Below are 20,264 nucleotides of genomic sequence, written 5' to 3'. Positions count from 1 at the left end.
GGGAATTTGGCATGCCAACCAAAATTCTCAGCAACTTCTACAGGTGTGTGATCGAGAGGATCCTTTCCAGCTCCATCACAGTCTGTTCAGGAGAAGAGGGCTCTGCAGCATGACAGCTCAACTCAGGAGCAGTCTTCCCCCCACTACAGGATATTTACTACACCAGGCTTATCAGGGCACCCACATCAACTCTTCACACTTCTACCAAACTAGAATTTGTTATTTCATGTATTTCTATTGTCCAGGACAACAAGCAGGCCATCAGGCTTGCGAACAACTCTTTCACACACTACCTCCTTCTCCTCACCAAGACTGATTGAACTCTGGCTAACACACACACGCTCGCTATTTATTGAACCTCACTGAACTCTACACACACATTTATTGCTGCTGTCATTTTATTATTTTTTTTATAATACACAGTGCATTTCATGACCACTGCCCTCTGCCACTTTATGTCCACTGATCTCTGCTCTTTGAACAATACTACACATTAAATTTTACTTTCATGCCTTTTGAACAATTCTGCACAATTCTACTTCTCTGGGTCTAGGGGGCTTTTTGAGTGAAGGATTAGCAAAGTAAGAACTTCATAGTACACTGTAACCACCTGTTTTACTTTGCATGTGACAATAAGACCACTGAATCTTATATTACTTTCAGTTGCTGCTAATGGGCATTCAGAAAGACTTTCAGCAGAAAGAGAAGCAGAAGTTTTCTCAGGAAGTGCTGACTATTGTATTGTAAAAAACATTCAGAGAAACAGGCTACAAGTATACAAGAGAGAGAGAGAGAGGATGTGGTTAATGGGCTAGAGAATGCAAATGCTTGCCAAGGTTTAATTTACTCTCAGAGTGGACACTGCAGAGAGAGAGAGAGAGAGAGAGAGAGAGAGAGAGAGATGAACAGCAGTGTTCTCTCAGTAAATATGTGGCTCTGTGTGTTTCTGCTCTACTCTGTGCTGCAGGAATCTTCAGGTAAGTCGACATGACTAGTCTGTCTTCATCACTACTTCACTGCAGGACCAAAAAGTCATTCATATTTTAAATACCACAGAATGAATGCATTCTTATGCTGTTATTTGACTGTTGATAAACACAATTTAGACCTGAAAACAGCAGAGGTTTAATGACAAGGTTAAATAAAGATAGAAGTGAAACTCTCACCTCACTGACTGTTGGTTTTGTGGGTGTGTTGCTAGAATGTGAGTGAGTTAAGCTCCAGGCATAGTTCTAGCCTAGACCTGTGGTCCGATAAAACAGATGAGAATAGCTACATACGCTGAAATAAATGTAAGCTAATGTAGAAATCTCCCACTAATTTCTCCTTCATCTTCCATCAACTCTGAAGTATTGAATGCAGGGTTTGTACGGTCATGAAAAACCTGGAAAAATCATGGAATTTGAAAATAGCAATTTCCAGGTCTGGATAAGTTTTGGAAAAAATAAATAAACCCAGAAAGTTTTGGAAAAGTCATGGAAATTTGCTTTACAAATATCTGTATACATAAGTCAGTCAATCAACTGGGAAAAGATATATTGATTAAGCAATACTTTAATGTTCGAAATAGTCGCGTCACTCGACATTGTTGTTCTTTGTGTGCGGTAACGTCAGACTCCCACCAGAGTTGCAGCTTTAGCTTTGACGAGGTGTAAATTTGTGCAATGCCTGGAAAATGATGATTTAATAACGGTTGGCTTCATTTGGACAAATATAAGGTATGGCTTGAAAAAGACCAGGACCCAGGACGTGCAAAATGTGCACTGTGTAGGAAAACATTCGACATTTCGAACATGGCAGAAGCAGCGCTAGCTAGCCATGCTTAAGTAACTTAGCAAATCAACTCTCAACCCCATCACCAGCTTTTCCACCCCAGTGACCAACATTCTTCCACCTGTAGTGCTTCCCTCTCACCCACCATCAAACAAGGCACCATTTTGAGTGCTGTGTCCAGAAACGGAGCCCTAACTGCAGAGGTACTGCGGGCGCTAAAGATGGTTTAAGGCTATGTTTACACAACAGGTAAAGGCGGCCCAAATCCGATCTTTTTCTTCATATGTGACACAGATGTTTGTCTTTGTGTCAATGTGAACAGACATAAACACTGAATCAGATATTTTCAATTCTGATTTGTGCTACTGAAATCTGATATATATACAATCTGTGGCAATGCGACTCAGTCTGAACAGCCAGATGAGAATTCATGTGACGTTTACATCAATCCAACTCAACATTTGTCATAATTTCACGCTGCTGAGACTCAAAAACATTTAGGCTGATGTTTCTGTGGCAAAAAAAATTTAAGAAACTCATCACAACCGCTTCGTGTTCGAAGATGTTTTCAAACCGAGGCTGCAGCATGCACAAAAGGTTTAATGAGGACACGGATCAAAGAAATGGCCTTGGCTGAATAATGTGAACTCTAACACATTCTGCGCAATGAGCCCAGCTGTCAACCATTGGAACTTCATAATCACTCCTGTGATGGTGACTAAGATGAAACTGAAGCACCTGGAGTGACAGGTGTTCACTGGCTGTCATTATTGTTTACCTCTGTATGGGCCATATGAAGCTCTTTTCGTTTGCGCATGTGAGTTGGTTTGGGAGCTGATCTGTTCAGACTGATGTCGCATAGAGATACCATTTAAAAGATGGTGTGAGCAGCCAAATAAAAAAAAAAATCGGATTTGGTGAGAAAATCAAACCACTTTTACTCCCTGTATAAATGTAGCCTTATTCTCACGATTCTACAAGTCATGCAAAGACACAAGGCAGCTTTTTCAGGCCATGTTCCCCGGACAGTCAGACTGCTGCCAGATTTGCACGTGGTGAATGCAGGTGTTCATATATTTGTACCTTTGTACCTTCTGGCTCCTTATTTTACACAACTGATCTTGTCCATACTATTGAAGCAAAGATGGTATATGTCATGTTATTTGATGAAAGCCTGAACCACTATTTACAGGCTAAACATAGACATAGATTTTTATTCTTATTCTTTATGATTACACAGACATTTCAGAGAAGGTGTAGGCATGAAAATTTGCCTCAGAGGCAGGGAAAAGTCATGGAAATTTATTGGTAAAAATATGTATGAACCCTATGAACGGTGACATGACATAATGCACCGCAGCACAGTTTTACAATCTGACTGCGACCCAGCAAAACTCGCTTCTCATTTGCATGAATTTGAGAAATGCGGAGTTAATTATGTACTAAATTCTAGTCAGCTATAGCAAACAGATGGCTGAACTGGACATTGTGATGATTCTAAGATGGTGCCAAGTATGGCTGCTGTGTTGTGAGCTCCCTTCAGACGGGTGTCAGGGCTGATGTGTGACAGAAGGATAGCAGCAAGAGTGAAAGGGAAGGTTTACAAGACAGCAGTGCGTCCTGCTATGATGTTTGGTTTGGAAACTGTGGCTCTGTCTAAAAGACAGGAGGCTGAGCTGGAGGTGGTGGAGATAAAGATACTGAGATTTTCGTTGGGAGTGACAAGGATGGACAAGATTAGAAATGAGCAGATCAGAGGGACGGTGAAGGTGGAGCAGTTTGGAGATAAAGCCAGAGAGACCAGGTTGAGATAGTTTGGACATGTGTTGAGGAGGAATAGTGGATATATCGGTCAAAGAATGTTGGAGATGGAGCTGCCGGGTAGAAGAAGAGGTAGACCTCAGAGAAGGTTTATGGATGTAGTGAAGGTGGACATGGAGATGGTTGGTGTAAAAGTAGAGGAGGCAGTGGATAGAGCAAGATGGAGGCAGATGATCCGCTGTGGCAACCCCTAAAGGGAGCAGCCGAAAGAAGAAGAAGATGTTAATTACTTTTGCACTAAATGTTACCAGCACCTTCATCTACTGACAGACAAACACTTTTGGAAATCAGATCAACGACTGTGACATGGGACTGCTGTACAATCTGCGCCACAGAGACCTGGCTATCAGCGGAGATTCCCAGTGAGGCCATCAAGGCCACAGGGTTCTCTGTGCACTGTGCGGACAGAACAAAGGACCTCTCTGGGGAGAGTAACATGGGGAAATGTATGGTTTATGATCAACAATGCTTGGTGTGATCAGAGGAATGTACACTTCATCAAGTCTTTCTGCTCCTGGACTTGGAATATCTTGCTGGTACAGAGCTGGCACTCAGGAAACTGTATGAGGCTGTTAACAAACAGGAGACTGCATGGCCAGAGGCCGCATTCATTGTTTTTGGGGACTTTAACAAATCAAACTTTAGGGAAATCGTTCAAAAGTACGTCCAACACATCTCATGCAGCACACAAAAATCACATACACTGGATCGCTGCTACTGCTTCTGTCAGGCACACAAAACCCTCCCCTGGCTGCTGTTTGGCAAATCAGATCACTTCTCTCCTGCTCTTGCCCACCTATTGGTAGAAGCTGAAAAGGGCACCACCCACCATCAGAGTCCACCACTGGTCAGACCAATTGGATTCTGCGCTCCAGGACTGTTTTAATGACACAGACTGTTCCTGCAAGACATCAAACAATAATATTGACAAATATGCAGACTTGGTTACTGGATTCATCAAAAAGTGCGTAGCGGATGTTGTGCTGACAAAAACAGTCTGCGTTTACCCCTATCAGAAACCATGGCTCAACTGTGAAGTACTGCTACTTTTAAATCAAGAAACACAGATGAGTCTAAAAAAGCCAGTCAAGCATGAAGTGGTCCAGCTCCCAAACCTCCTGGATTTATACACCAGCCGCAGCCTGAGGAAGACCAGAAGGATTCTAAAGGTCTTCACTCACCCAAGCCACTGTTTGAATTAACAAGCAATTAATTAACCTGGTTAATTGCTTAACAGAGTTTTTACAGTTTTTTACTTGTAACTTTACATACAGTATGTATTGCATGGGGTGGGAGTTGTTCTCCAGCATGGATGCTAGTCTGGCTAACATCCTCCTGTCTCCCACTGCCTGCACTGGGTCTAGCTGGCCCTCTTAATGAATCTGTCAAGTCTCTTCCTCTCCACAGTTGAGATGCTGTTACCCCAGCAGACCACTCCATAAAAGATGCATGCAAAGAGCTACTCAAACAAGTTGAGTAGTATGATGTCCACAAACGAGCCATCAACCATCTAGAGGCCTGTAGAATATCACCAGCTACAAAAGAACAATTCCCCAGACAATGTGTGATTGTCGGCTGGCTAATGAGCTTAACACCTTTTATGTGGTGTATCACCCTCCTTTCTGAGGGCCTGTACCAACCAGCTCGCACCTGTATTCACAATGATCTACAACAAATCACTGGAGCTGTGTGTTATACCTTATGTTTCATTCCATATATTCAAACTTTCATTCTATATCCATATATTCAGATTACCATGCCTTATATTCAGACTTTCCTTCCATATTCAAATGTTTCATTCTGAGTTTTCAGTCACTATATACATAAACAAGGTTTGATAAAGCTAGAAGTGAAACTCTCACCTCACTGACTCTTGGTTTTGTAGGTATGTTACTAGAATGTCATTGATATAATACAATAAACATGTATGCAAACATTTGAACACCCCTGTTTCTATCCATTTGTTGAGTTTAACATAATGGAAAAAAACAAAAGAGGATGGGGTTACAAAGGAGGACACAACACACATACATTGTTGTTGATTTATTTATAGTGAATCGTGTGTGGGGGTGGGCTTTGTGGGTGCGTTTGCCCACCTTCCACGAACTATTCACAATAAATAAACCAACGACACTAAAAGCTAAACAGCATCAACAACAACAAATCTCTCTTTTTAATCTGGGACTTTGCATGGCCACACCTAAGTGATTCAGTCATTCAGGCCTTTCCGAGAAATGCTGACCTAAATATAAAGTCTGCATGAGCAGCAGCAGCAGCAGCAGCACCAAAAAGGACCTACTGAAGCTCCACCCACAAATGTACTAGCAGTCGTTTCTGATTCAGCCCTTGATGGTGAGGAGATAGAAGAAAGACAGTGTGACATTTGGCCCTGTACATATGCAACAGCTCTTTTTCGAGTGTGAGAAGTGAACATTCTGACGACTATGTTGAGATAAAGTCTGTGGGTGTCATTTTATAATGAGAGTCACTAAGAATCTCGATACACAAGGGAAAATGAATACAGTAGTTGCATCATTGTTGCATGCATTATTGAAGAGTCATTAAAGACAATAAAACATTTGACTAGTCTTTGTATAGTCACTCTATTTGACTGCATGAAATTTTGAATGACTGGAATGTGTTTTGAGTGGACAGATGTGAACATGTTAATTTACTCTTTATATTTAGGCAATCAAGTTCAGTTCCAAAAACATATTAATTAAAACTTCCAAAACAATACAAGGGACAAAATCACCTTTAATGCCATGATATTAAAAGGTATCACTTTGATGTCCCCATGCTCCAGAATGCTGACATAATCATGCCATAGAAGATGTTGTTTGTTATCATGACAGATTATGTCCATTTTGTGCTACAATGTTTCATATCATGACTTTACATTATAATGTGACATTAACTCATCACATTGAACATTATGTCCGTCATTACAGGTGTGACAGCTCATGACAGCTTATGCAACATTTGCTGTATAACATTGTATTGCTGTAAATGAAAAACAGCATTTTTAAAAGACAGTATGCCTTATTTACATGCATTTATGCTTTAAAAATGGATATTGGCCCTGAATTGACGGTGAAACTGCTTTTTTCACAGCATGGTTCTAAATATTTCGATGATCAGACACATTGGTCACTATAGATGGTCAAGTGAAGCATTTTGATGAGTGAAATCTCCTTATTTGGAGCTCTCAGCAAGAAGATAAGCAGAAGTGTTCTCAGGATGTGGTCCATGAATGGGGGAAGAAAAGTGCCAGCGTCACATCTCGCACCCTCAGAGTGGACACTGCTGAGCCAGAGACAGAGAGAGAGAGACAGTGAGAGACAGGGAGATAGAGAGAGAGAGACAGAGAGAGAGAGAGAGAGAGATAGAGAGAGACAGAGAGAGAGAGAGATGAACAGCTGTGTTCTCTCAGTAAAGATGTGGCTCTGTGTGTTTCTGCTCTACTCTGTGCTGCAGGAATCTTCAGGTGAGTCCACACAACTGTGTGAGTTCTTCATGTGTATCTCTGCTTCACTGTAGGTGAACTGTAGAAGAGTTCAGGTTCTAGATATGCTGGTATCATCATGTTTTTATTGGTTCTCTCTCCTCTCTTTCTGACCTCCTTTTCTAAGGATTGACTGTTCTTGTCTGAAACTGATCAAAGCTGGTTCTTTAAATGTTCCGTTCAGTGCTGCTTTATATTCATACAGGCTCCAGTTCTGGCCTCTCTTATAGACTCAAAACACGCTCAAGTCACCGAGACGCTTCATCAGAAGCTCAACACTGGAAACAATGTTGATCCAGTTCTGTAGATCGAGACTAAGCACAGTCCTGGACAAAAGTACTACATTAATGATGATTCACACTGAGAAAATCTGAGACAGCTCAGGTGTGTTTGACTATTTCCAAATGTCTCCTGGAGGATGTCCAGTAATTACAGTGACCATCCAGGACCAGTTTATCTAATCAGTCTCCAAGTAAATTAAATCAGGTGATGGAACTAAACAAATCCATCTGCTGGCTGTAGTGCAGCGTGTCAGGAACTAAACCTGTGTTTTACTGTGTTGATCTAACCTACATATTCATAACTTTACTGACAGACAATACATTCTTCATATGTTTTACATACTGAGGAGATAAATAATATATAGTATAATCCAAACTAGGATGAGAGATCACATCATTCCAAAAGTCAAGTCACAAAACTGCAAGAAATAAGTAAATCTCAAGACTTATTTGAGTACTTGAGTCCCGAGTCAAGACAGTCCAGTCTCAATTCAAGTCCTGAGGCAATACAAGTGAGTCTCAAGTGAAGTCTCAGGTCCTAATCTTCAAGTCCTAAACAAGTCAGTACATATTCTTCAGCAAAATTAAGGCCATTTGAATACTAAACACAAAAATGATGGTAACAGTAATACAGCCTTTTAATGACAGCTTGTAAGCAGTGAAAATATGAAATCCATTGTACACAGATGATCATTAAAGATATACTGGTATACACAAAGAGTACACTGTAAAATGTGGCTCATGATATCTACCTAAAAACTTTACTTCATGTAGTAACAAGTAAATGAACTAGTTTTGTTCAACCAAAATAAATACTTTAAATTTAACTTTAGATTTAAATTTAAATTTACTAACTTTAGATCTGATGAGCCACTTTTTACAGCGTAGTGCAACTACATGTGAAAAGAATTTTCAAAGTACTATTAATCTAATCTAAAAATTGTATTTGAAGATAATTTTTGATTTTCTGGACCCCACAGTGCATTGGATAAAAAAAAAAAAAAAACTAGCTCAGCACGAACACTAGCTTAACAGACTAAAAACAGCCATTAGTTGGAATTAAATTTAGACAAAACAGAAACTAAAATGAACAAGTACAGCAATATGATGGTCAATCACAAAGCTTAAGCTGACTGTAACATTCCAGAACTAGTCAGACACGTGTGGTTAAAATGAAGATGAGGCTTTACTGATTGGGTGGTAAGACGCAGTCATTATGAAAAAAAAAAACAAGCAAAAGGCAGATCCAGGAAAAAAAGCAGATGAAAAGAGAAAAACAGAAGGAAAGGTCCAGAAAAACAAAATCCTAAAAAGAGTTAGGCAAAAAAAAAAAAAAAAAAGTTAAAAAGAAAAAAACAGAAACAAGGTCAGTTAACAGAGTAATGAATACTCAGTAGCTCTAGTATCAGAAGCAATACCTTGTAACTAGCTAAACTAAAACCCAGGCTTATATATATATATATATATATATATATATATATATACTCCAGCTATCTATACCAAACAATTATTACAAGGAACACTGAAGTGTGTTTTGGAAAGTTTGCTAGTGCATCTACATTGTGATCATCCACAATGACTCCATTGGAGCTAATGACAGACAGAATGTGAATGGTCAGTAGGTACAGGTGTCGAATGTAGACAAGATGTGCATAGGCAAGTGTTATAGTGTACTGGACTTATAGACTGTTAGCACATAGTCAGATATTCAAGTGTATCAGGTATATAGACAGAAATGTGCTGGTGAATTCCAGTACAGTACAGTAAATACAGAAGTACTATTTGTAAAAAAAAGATGTAAACAGTGACCTGTATATAAAATGTACAGTGCAGGTAGAGAGTAGCAGCATAATGTTCAGGTAAGATCTTAAATAAACAGTTACACTATAAATATATAAATATACATCCAATGACCGCTGGGATAGGTCCTGCTTCTTGGTCCAAAATCAGCTAGAAACCAACTGACTAACTTAAAACTTAACAATTTCTCAGTTGCATCAAGCTTATCTGTTAAAAATCTTGGTGTCGTGATGGACTGATCTGTCCTTCAATGCACATATAACTAATATCACTAGAACAACAAGCTTCAACAAGCTTCAGCTGGTCCAGAACACTGCAGCCAGAGTCTCACAGGAACCAGAAAGTTTAACCAGGTCAGCCCAGTTTTATCAGCCCTGCACTGGTTACCAGTTAAATTTCACATTGATTATAAAATCCTATTACTGACCGATAAAGCTCTAAACAGACTCGCCCCTCAGTACCTGAGTGAGCTCCTCTCCCACTATGAACCATCACGCCTACTTAGATCACAAGGTGCTGCTCACTACTGGTACCTAGAACTAATAAAGCTCCATCAGGGGGAGAGCTTTCTCATACAAAGCCCCCCAGCTCTGGAATAATCTTCCTGTTAATGTTTGGGACTCAGACTCAGCCTCAGTCTTTAAGTCTAGGCTAAAAACTTACTTGTATAGTGGAGCCTTTGGTGATTAGTCTCCCTGTCAGGTCTAGACCTGCTGGAGTCCCTGCTGCTCTGTTATACTGTAATCTGTGGTCAGCCACTCTTTACAGAACTGACTCTGTGTTTTCCTTTTCTTTCTCTGCCGAGCTGAATAGCTGCCCATCTTGGGTGCTGCTGCTCATCAGCCTTCTGGACCGGCTTGACCTCCACTGAGCTTCTTACCTTACAACACTGTGCAGTCCTCACCCTCAGATCTTTTCATTTCCCACTTTGTACTATAATACTTCATACTAATAAATGTTTGCTATCCGGTGTCGACCTCAGTGTGTAGTGTGCTGGGTGGTCAGGCTGATCAGTAACGAACTGTAGTGTTGTTGTTAAGCACAGGTCGATGCTGTGACCAGTTTGACAGCTCGGGGATAGAAACTGTTCTTGAACCTGGTGGTTCTGGCTCAGATTTTCCGGGACCTCTTTCCGGATGGCAGAGAATGGAACAAGGGGTGGCTGGGATGTGTGGGGTCTGAGGATATGTTGGTGGCTTTCCTCTCACATTGGTTGTCCTCTATGGGTGGTAGGACAGCTGCGGTGATGTGTTGAGCAGTTTTGACCATCCTCTGCAGGGCCTTGCGTTCAGCAGCAGTGATGCTGCCATACCAGATGTGTTGAGCAACCAGGTGAGATCCTCAGATATGTAGACACCAAGAAACTTGAAGCTGTTCACCCTTTCTACCATTGCCCCCTCAATGCTCAGTGGTTCATGCTCTCAACTTCCCCTCCTGAAGCCAACAATCAATTCTTTGGTTTTGCTTAAGTTGCGGGAGAGGTTGTTGGCCACACACCACTCTGTAAGGAGATTGACTTCCTCAATGTACAGTCCTTCATCATTGTTGGTGATATTGCCTATGACTGTGGTGTCATCCGCAAATTTAATGAAAGTATTGGAGCTGTGTTTTGGAGTGCAGTAGTAGGTGTACAGTGTGTAGAGCATTGGTGAGAGGACACAGCCTTGTGGAAAACCTGTGCTGAGTGTGAGGGAGGAGGAGGTGTGGTCACCCATCCTAACACACTGGGGTCTGCCGGTGAGGAAGTCCATAATCCAGCTGCACAGGGTGTGACTTATTCCAAGTGTGTTGAGCTTGGAGACAAGTCTGGAGGGGATGATCATGTTAAAGGCGGAGCTGAAGTCGATGAACAGCATTCTCACATAGGTGTTACTTCCTTCCAGGTGGTTGAGTGCAGTGGGCATTGCCAGAGAGACTGTGTCCTCAGTAGATCTTTTTGCCTGATAGGCAAACTGGTGGGAGTCCAGGGTGCTGGGAAGACTCCTCTTTAAGTGAGTGAGGATCAGTCTCTCGAAGCACTTCATGACTATGGGTGTGAGAGCAATGGGGCGGTAGTCATTCATGCTTGATACGGTGGTTTTCTTTGGGATGGGGATGATGGTTGTGGCTTTGAAGGAGGCAGGAACAACAGACTGTGTCAGGGAGATGTTGAAAAAATTTCCGTGAAGGTGGCAGCCAGCTGATTGGCACACGCTTTCAGAACCCACCCTGGAATGCCATCGGGGCCTGCTGCTTTCTGAATAGAGACCCATGTCAGTGCTCTCCTCTCCTCTTCAGTAGTCAGTGTGAGTGGTGCAGGTGGGGGCTCCTCTGTGGGGAGGTGACTGGACATTTGCTAGAAGTAGGCTGGGGAGTGGGATCCGACTTAGCTTAGCTAGCCTATCCCGGATGCCCCCACGTTTGCCCCGCTTGTGTTTATGTTCGCATGCCCATTGATGACGTCTTCCGGTCGGAGGCGAAGTAGCGTTCGCCTCAGGGGCTCTGGAGTAAACAATAGGCAGCGTGGGGTCGGGAAATGTTGAATGGTAAATGTGTACACTGTTTTCCAATGTCCAGTAATGTTTGTCGATTGTACACAATGTTAGACTTGCACATTGTTGACAAACAGTAGACGAAACGTACAAATTACTAAAAAAAAACCCAGACAAATAAAACTGCACATTAGTGGAGAGCAAGCCCAGCTGCTACCGTCGCCAGCACTGCCAGAAGTGAACAATCATGTAATCCAGGGAGTTAGGGGAGATTGAGTCCATGGAGGAAACAGGATTAGAAGGATGCATGACACTAACCTTTTCTGGCAGCTTCATTTTACAAGTTTTCATTCCATGTTAAACAGTCAGGAACCAGAATGCAACTGCCGCACCATTTAAAGTGGAACAACAAATGCGAATATGAAGCTGGTAAATAATGAGTCTGAGAAGCTGAAAATATGCTGAGCATAAACACAGTGACAGACAATTGACTGTTGACTGCTGTATATCAAATTTACAAAACGAAACAAATCCATTCACAGGAGAAGTAAGTGGCTGTGTAGAGTCTGCAATCAGACACCTCTCTACTTCTATAAGTCTGAGTCCAAGTCTGAGTCTTTGATGTTCAAAGGCACTTCATTTACTATGAAGTGCCTTTGATGGCTCACTACAAACCACTTGCTTCCCCTTAGTATAGGCCCAAGGACTACCAAAGTGTGCTTTGTTTTCCACTTGTTGTCCATGGCCCAGTAGTGGAGAAACTGTGCTCTAAAGAACCTAAAATTTGTAAATTTATTATGAGGGTACTTTTATTGTAAAATGATGCTCCTTCATTTTATGGGTTCCCTTTCCATCATAGCATTGAGTTCCTCTTATGCCTATCCTATTTTTTCTCAGCTTTGTTTTTGATTTTTGGATTTTTTTTTTTTCATTTAGGCACATTTAGACTTTGACCATCTTAATTTTGATTCACTGATTGTGGATCATTCTACCAAATTGTCAGAGTTGGATAAATGATTATACTTGACGTGAACTTTAGATCAAATCTTTTTGCTTTGTATGACCTTATACCTTTTGTTTATTTTATTAAAACAAATGACTGAACATTCCATTTTGTCACTACCAAAACAATCATAACATTACCAAACCTTTACAAAATTCTTCAGCAGTGACTGTGTCAATGGTGATCATTTTAGCTCCGTTTGAACAGAACTCAAAAATGCTAGCCAGTTCATGAATAACAAACGCAGCTTTGAACATATAGTTTTGAGCACACAAAGACTGTAATATTTTTATTAAAATGCCTTTCTATAGGCATGATTTTTATTTGATTTTCAGAGTTTAGAACATATTTACTTAAAATTTATGGGATTTAACTTCTCTCCATAACTGCTCTCGATGAATGTGTAGTACTGCTTGAAGTAGTACTGCTTTCACCTGCTTAGACACAGACAGAAGCGTCTCATAAAGTGAGACGCAGTAGGTCATGAGAGAGTGGTCAAGCAACTGGTTATCGAGTGGGGGTGGACCTATTCCTGTGTTGGGAGGCCTGCCAAACACTATCACAAATGCACTTAGGCTGTTCTCGTTTGTGGTTTGGTCCTGCTCTGCCAAAGGACCAGAGGGCGATATTTGGCCTAATTAAGGGGTGGTAGCTGCAATGTTTTCTCATATCTTTTCCTAGATACTTGGTCAGGCTATTCAAGCCTGTGTACACAAAGGGTTTACCATTATCACTTGAAATATGTTGTGGCAGGCCCCACCTGGGAATTATTTCCTTGAGGAATGCTTTGGCCACTGCTTTGCCATCCTGGGTACCTGTGGGAAAAGCTTCTGAACATGCATACACAGACCAGGAGGAACCTTTTCCCTTCTGCTGGAATTAATTCAACAATGTTGCCAATGTTGAAATGGTTCCATTGCTGGGGGGGTGTCCCACAGCTTGTTGTGTTAGGGGTCGTGTGTGCCTATGCGTGTTTTGCGCACATATGAGGCATGTTGAGCAAAAATTTTGGCTGAGTGTTGAGAGTCCTGGTGCATACCAGTGTTTAGCTATGGTTCCCAATATCCCCCCTTTGTTCATGTTGCTCCGACCATGAACAATAGCGATCAACCTTCATGTATGCTTTGGGAAGGCATGGCCTATTGGTTGTTGTGTGTACCCATACATTGTTTTGTTTTGTACACCCTGATTTTGCCCACTGAGCTTTTTCAACTGGTGTGGCAGTAGCTTGAATATCTGAGAGGGTTGTTTCTCCTGCTTGGTGGTGTACACTTGGGCGGCGGAGATCGGTGTGTTATGTGCAGTGTGTTTCGCTACCCTATCAGCAAAGGCATTGCCCTTGCTAACAGGGTCAGCAGTGGAAGTTCTCTGGACAGCAGTGCTACTGACAAGACAGAAGCATGGTAATATATGTCATGTACTACACACACACACACATGAAGGATTTTATTTTCTCTGCAGTGTGTGTGTGTGTGTGTTTTAATACTGCAATCTGTGATGGCAGCTGTAAGGCCGCTAATAACTTGATAAGATGATGGTGTTTTATTTTGGTTCCTGAACTTGTCAGGAGGGTAAACGTATATGCTTTCCCCTCGAAAGAGAACGCAAACCAGAATCTGCTATCTGGATGTACCGGTACACTAAAGAATGCATTTGCTAGGTCCACTACTGTGTAGTGGGTGTTTGGGACAAAATGGTGTGGGGGTTTGGAACCTCTGGGTCTCTAGCTTGGACTGCTGCATTTACTGCTTGCAGAACTTGAACAAACCTCCACTCCTCCTGGCCGGGTTTCTTTACTGGGAAGATTGGTGTTATTACTGGTGAGGCTGGGCACGGAACTATTACTCCTGCCTCACGCCGGGTGTGAAATACTGGCCTAATGCCCTCAATGGCTTTTGGTTTCAAGGGGTATTGGGCTTGTCTGGGCCTATAAGCTGATTTTAGCGTGATAGACACTGGTTCACAGTCCTTTATTAGACCCACATCGTATTTGCTGGAGGCCCACAGCTGAGCTCTTCTTCCGTCAGTGTGGCTGCCTGCACCAATGGAGGTGGGCCAAGTAGCTCCACTGTCGGCTCTGCTTTCAACCTATATTGAACTTCCACTTCCACGTTTTAGTGGACGCGCTTTACTGTACATTGGGGCGTACTGTATCCGCCCAATCTTTGGCCCTGGCCACCTGTAAGGCTCATGGAATGACGTCTTTCCATGGGATGGTGTATCTAACTCTGGCCAGGGAAATGTAGGGGTAAGAATTTCCCACTGTGAACAAAGCATCTTGTTGTTTGGTTAATGAGGCTATGGCAGCTGCTTTTTCTACATCCCATATTAATGCTGTGGTTGACAATGGCTCAGTACCATGACTAAAAAAATTATTGCTCATATTCATGATCAGGCCCCTTGCTAATATGAGAAGTACAGTGCGAATTTGTTTGTTTCCATTTCAATGGCTCAGGCACCTTTTTCTTCACTTCAGACAGGAAATGTCTGATTGTCTCACTTTGTTCTTCTACGCAACGCCACATGTACGCATACCCCGGGGCCCCAAGTGTCAGTTGCACCATATTTGGCACGACAAAATCTATAGCTAATCCCTAGGAGAGCTAATCAAAGTGCACCCTAGTTTGCACATTAAATCTCGTTCAAGGAGATTCACTGGACAAACTGAAGATACTAGAAAACAGTGAGAATATCTTGCATCATTTACTAAACATTGGAGGGGCACAGACACCTTTTCTCTAACAACTTCTCCTCCCACCCCTATCAATGCCCGTGACTAACCCTTCTGAGTTTCACATTGGAGGTCGGTTGTCCTAATTACGGAATAGCCTGCCCCACAATCAACCATAAATTCTAAATCTTTCCCTTCCACAGTTACTGTTATTTTAGGCATTGTCAATGGGCATGTTGTAAGTTGTTGTGTTAAGGTGAAGTAGGGAGAAGAAGATGGCACTTCCCTTTTTCGTTGAATCAGTGGGTCCCCTCTCACCGTCCTGCCCCTCCGCCGCTCATCACCCATCATGCTGGTTCACCACAACAATGGACCCTTGGTTCTGTTGTGAGCAGTCTCTGGCAAAATGTCCATATTTCCCGCAGGTGTAACACCTGTTAGTCCAGTCTTCATTGCCATCCTCCTCATAGTGCTGTTGTTGTTGATTTGGCTGAAAAGCTGGTCCGTTTTCCTGCGCATCCTCTTCCTCTGCTTTGCTTGAAACCTCTTCCTTGCCTGGGAGTTGAGGAGATTCTCATGGTTCTTGGCATCGTCTTCAATGACACTGAGGGGTTGTCGCGCATAGCCCACACAGTGCTGCTTGATTGCATTCGACAGTTCAGGTTTCAGCCCCAACAGGAAGCTATTGCGTAGATGCGCTTCCCATGGCTGTACCTGATCAGCATGGCTTGATCCAGTGTGTCTGCCAACTTGTGCTGGATTTGGCAGGGTTGAGGCAGCTTCCAGTAGATCCTTGTCTGTCCAGTGTCAATGTACTAGCATTGCCCCTTCAGGTCCGGATACTTCCACCATCTGAAAGGTTCCAGTTGGAATTGCGCTTGGGCTTGGATCGGATCCACGTCGGGTGCGGTGCTTTGCCGGGTCCTGGCTCTGGGTGTGGAAGGATACAGGTGACCCAAAACGTGGTCGTCAGTTCCCTCTGAGCTTGTTGGAGCTGCTCCTCTTGGCTAGGTTCCTCCGCTGCCGCAGCTGCCTCCTCCGCTCATGGTGCTCTTCTTCGTGGTAGAGCGGCATCAAGGTCAGGATTGGCTGTGACTGAGACACACTGAGACATAGGTTTAGTTTTACCCCCCTCCCTCTCTTTCTGCCTCAGTTCGGCCTCTTCCAGCCAAAACCCTGCTGCTCTAACCATATTCTTTTTATGCTTTTTACAGTGTTTGATTACTGCCCGTGGACATCCCATGGGCGGTGATATTACTCTTTCTTTAAATTTATTCAAATATTTCACACTAAACTACCATTTGCTGTTTTTTTTCTTTTGCTGAGGCAGAGTTCATTTGCTGGAAATCCAAAATATTTAATCCAAAGGGGAAAATACATTACACTGTGAGTACCATAATCCTGGCTCATTTGGCTAAAAAGAGCTGCGGTATGGACTTTAGGGTTAAATTTGAACTCCTTAACTAATTGGGAATTAAATAAATTAAACTAAATTAAAACAATTAAACTAACAGCTAATTGGGATCCCATTTTGGTCTCTCACTTGAGTTAGCAACTCAGAGAAATTTGGCCCCAACAAACAAGTCTCAGCTCCCTTTTGACTTAATACTCAATCAGCACACTGTACTATTGATATTACTTATGCACTCCTCCCCCCAGTCTGGATCTATTCCTCTAAAAATACATCTATCAATAGAGGCCTCGCTCTGACCAGGCTAGTCTTTTCATATTGTGCCGTCGAGCGTGTGCGTTTAGCTGTCCCCCCTCCGTCGCAACTCTGAACTCATCCTGTTCGTGGCGCCAGTTTGCGGTGGAAAATCGTGACAGAAAAATTAATTTGAGCCTCTGAGTCTATATCAAAGTGAGTAACAAGTTTATTAAAAAGTGAACATGACAAAAAATGGATTCTCTTTCCCTTTCCTATATCTTTCCTATATCCTTCTCTAGCTGTGTGTTGTGCTTCTTATACCCTTCTGTCATTCCCCTGCCCTTATGTTCCTTTCCTGGCAGTAAGCATTAGTCAGCATTATTCTCAATTGTATAGCATTCTCTTACATATTTATCTTATACGACCTGTTTACTGCGAAGGGCCAGCGAGAAGATCCAGATCTGACCCGTAGCCTTGTGGCTAGGTGCTACGGCTCTCTCGCTGCCTCTTATCTTCACACTCTGTTTCTGTTCTCATAGCGAGGTCACTTCCACTTATCTCATGAGACACAAAACAATCCCGCTACCTCTCGGCCACTGTGACATTTAGAATCATCCTTAAGCATAATTTCTCAAAAGGCATATTTCAACACAATTAAATACATTTCCACGACAGTGTCCAAGCTTTTTGGTTGGCGGACACACCCATGGCAGTCACATGGGGTAGAGCTTGGAGTTCTGAGTGTGAGGAGAGCTAACTGGAATCTATTTATGGGTCACAGTCCATCAAGGAGCCTGGTTTGAAAGGGAGAAAAGGATGGGGGGAGCGGTTAGTGCATTTCTTTTCTTTGGTGAGCTTCTCACCAGCTGCTACCCAATGGCTCTTTTTCAACCTCTTTCATGATGTTGCAAATGCACTCCCTCCTTATCTGCCAGCAGCCATGTGTGATTAGCCCTTTGTACATGCTACAGTCCACAACAAAGGAGCTGATGTTTGTTTTGGTCCCACGTTTCAGCACCTTGGTGAGCACTGTGGAGCACTATCATGGCTCAGCTCTCATTGGGATCAGCAGGCCTCACATCTGCCATCAAAATATACCCCACCCAGAGCCATGCCAGAGTTCTGGTTCAAAGCAATACCTCAGCTTTCCTGTGCAGCAAGCCCAGCCTATATGTGAAAAAGAAGTCAAAGCCCTTGTAGCAAAGAAACCACCTGCCTATGATATAAAACCTTAGCTCAATCAAAGCCCACTTTATGGCCAACACCTCATATTCTATGGCGGCATACTTTTCTCAGCTGTATTCAATCACAGAAAATACCCAGAAAAGGATATACCTAGCTTTTGGTGGTGGGCCTTTAGCAGTCCTTGATGGCAGCCACTTTTTCTTTTTGAGGCCTCAAGGACCCCCATCCAATAGAATAGCCCAGACACTGTGCTTCAGAGAGACCTAGGTGGCATTTGGGTTACCAGTAAGTCCAGGCCCCTTCAGGACATCTAAGCCCTTAGCTATACTAAGTGCTCAGTCCATGATGTAAAATAGACATCTACAGTACATCATCGAGGTAGGCAGCTGTGAAGGCCTTGCAGTGCCTCAAGACCACAACTATGAGTCATTGTTAGGTGGCAGGAGCTCCATGACGGTTGAATGGCAAATATTTGTACTGTGGGGCTGGTTGGTTATAGGCCCTCTGCTGCACATGCTAGGCCTGTTCCACATGCTCTTTGACTTGTTGATCTGCATCTCCTGCACATAATTGACCACCATTTTAAAGGGAGATAGCAGATTTTCCTAGGCCTCCTTAGCAACGTCCAATAAAATTCAGGGCCTTAAGCCATAAAGGAGCTAAAAGGGCATGAAGCCTGTGGAGGCTTGGGTGTTTCAAAAAGGATGTATGGTAGGATGAGGTCCTGATTCTGGCCATCCTCATTGCCAAAACAGCTTAACATCTGATAGTAAGTGATTGTAAATGGAAGTATGAAAGTGCTTGATTTTCATTTTTCTAGATGTCAATGCCCATGGGTGGATTTCAGCAGCTGTCTGAGTAGATTCATGCCCAGTGTCTGGAATGGCACTCCTATAATGGGCAATGAAATGAAGGGAGCTGCCAGCAGCATCCTGGGGGATCCTGTCTTTTAACTTCTTCAGAACATTTTCCTACCCTAAATGTCCACCTAGGGGATGCATGTGCACCAAAGACATGGTAGTGTTTGTTTTGGATTGGAGAAGGACCAGAAGTTCTGTACACTAACCCTTCCTAAATTCCATATAATACAGTAGCCTGCCTCTCACCAGAAAATCCCATGTGGGCAGTGGCCTTATCGTAACATTCTCCCCTTTGACCACTGCCACTTGGCTCCAGGCATTCTTCAACTGGTCATCAGATTTTTGTTCTTTTGCAAATGTGCACTTTCTGAGATTAGATGGTGAGATTAGATGGTGAGATTAGATGGTGCGATCAGAGAGAGGAGCAGCACCTAAATGTGACTCACCTTTCACTGTCTTTTTCTTTCACTCTCTGGGCCTGGGCTAAATGGTCATAGAGAAAGCTTGAAAGTCTCTCCAGGCCAAGAAGAGAACTGGGCAGATAAGTTTGGCTATTTGTGGTATTGGTAGCTGTGTGTTGCAATACACCCAGCCGTGATACCCTGTTGTATCTATTTGGAGAGAATATGCTGAAACCTGAAAACGGGTGCAACACACAGATTACACCTCATTTGATGTGACAGGGGAAAAAAAGAACAATATGACTTTTTGGTGGGCAGATCACACATACAAACATCTTGGACTAACATAGCTGCTCAAGGTCTTGTGAAACTTAATATTGTGGTGGCTGCCAAAACATTAAGTTTATCCACTGGAATTCTTCCTTAGATCTAAACTGCCATGCAGTTTCATCCAGGTTGTTAAGTATCCTCAAGTTAGATATTATAATCACTGGGAGAGAATGTCTGCTCCTCTGCAATCCAGAACAAGAGGGCAGAGAGAGGATGTATGGATGTACATCAGTGGTATGATGTGCCAGTTATGTGTATGTACTGTTGTCTCTCGACACATTATAGCACATTATGATGCTTTCTGTATGTCAATTATCAAAAAAAAAATTACAATAAACACACACACACACAAACATACACACATACACATATTAGCTATATATATATATATATATATATATATATATATATATATATATATCAGCTTCAGCTGAACCCCCTGAACAGTTGTATAGAGAGTGAAATCAAAGCTAAAATCATACACTGTGTTTATGTAGAGAAAATAATAATAAAAA

At 42.5% G+C, this 20,264-nt stretch overlaps 1 protein-coding gene across 1 annotated transcript in view; it reads left to right on the top strand.

The window, feature by feature from the left end:
* Positions 1 to 925: 925 nt before the first annotated feature.
* Positions 926 to 20,264, top strand: part of LOC119263985 (polymeric immunoglobulin receptor-like) — a 33,587-nt gene continuing 14,248 nt past the window's right edge. The window contains exon 1 of the mRNA XM_037540927.1: positions 926 to 977. Coding sequence (XP_037396824.1) covers positions 929 to 977 — 49 coding nt within the window. The 5' untranslated portion in view covers positions 926 to 928. The remainder of the gene's footprint in view (positions 978 to 20,264) is intronic.

Source organism: Pygocentrus nattereri, chromosome 9 (assembly GCF_015220715.1).
Source record: "Pygocentrus nattereri isolate fPygNat1 chromosome 9, fPygNat1.pri, whole genome shotgun sequence".
NCBI lineage: Eukaryota > Metazoa > Chordata > Actinopteri > Characiformes > Serrasalmidae > Pygocentrus > Pygocentrus nattereri.
Note: the sequence above shows the minus strand (reverse complement) of the source record. Positions and strands in the feature narration are given on the sequence as shown.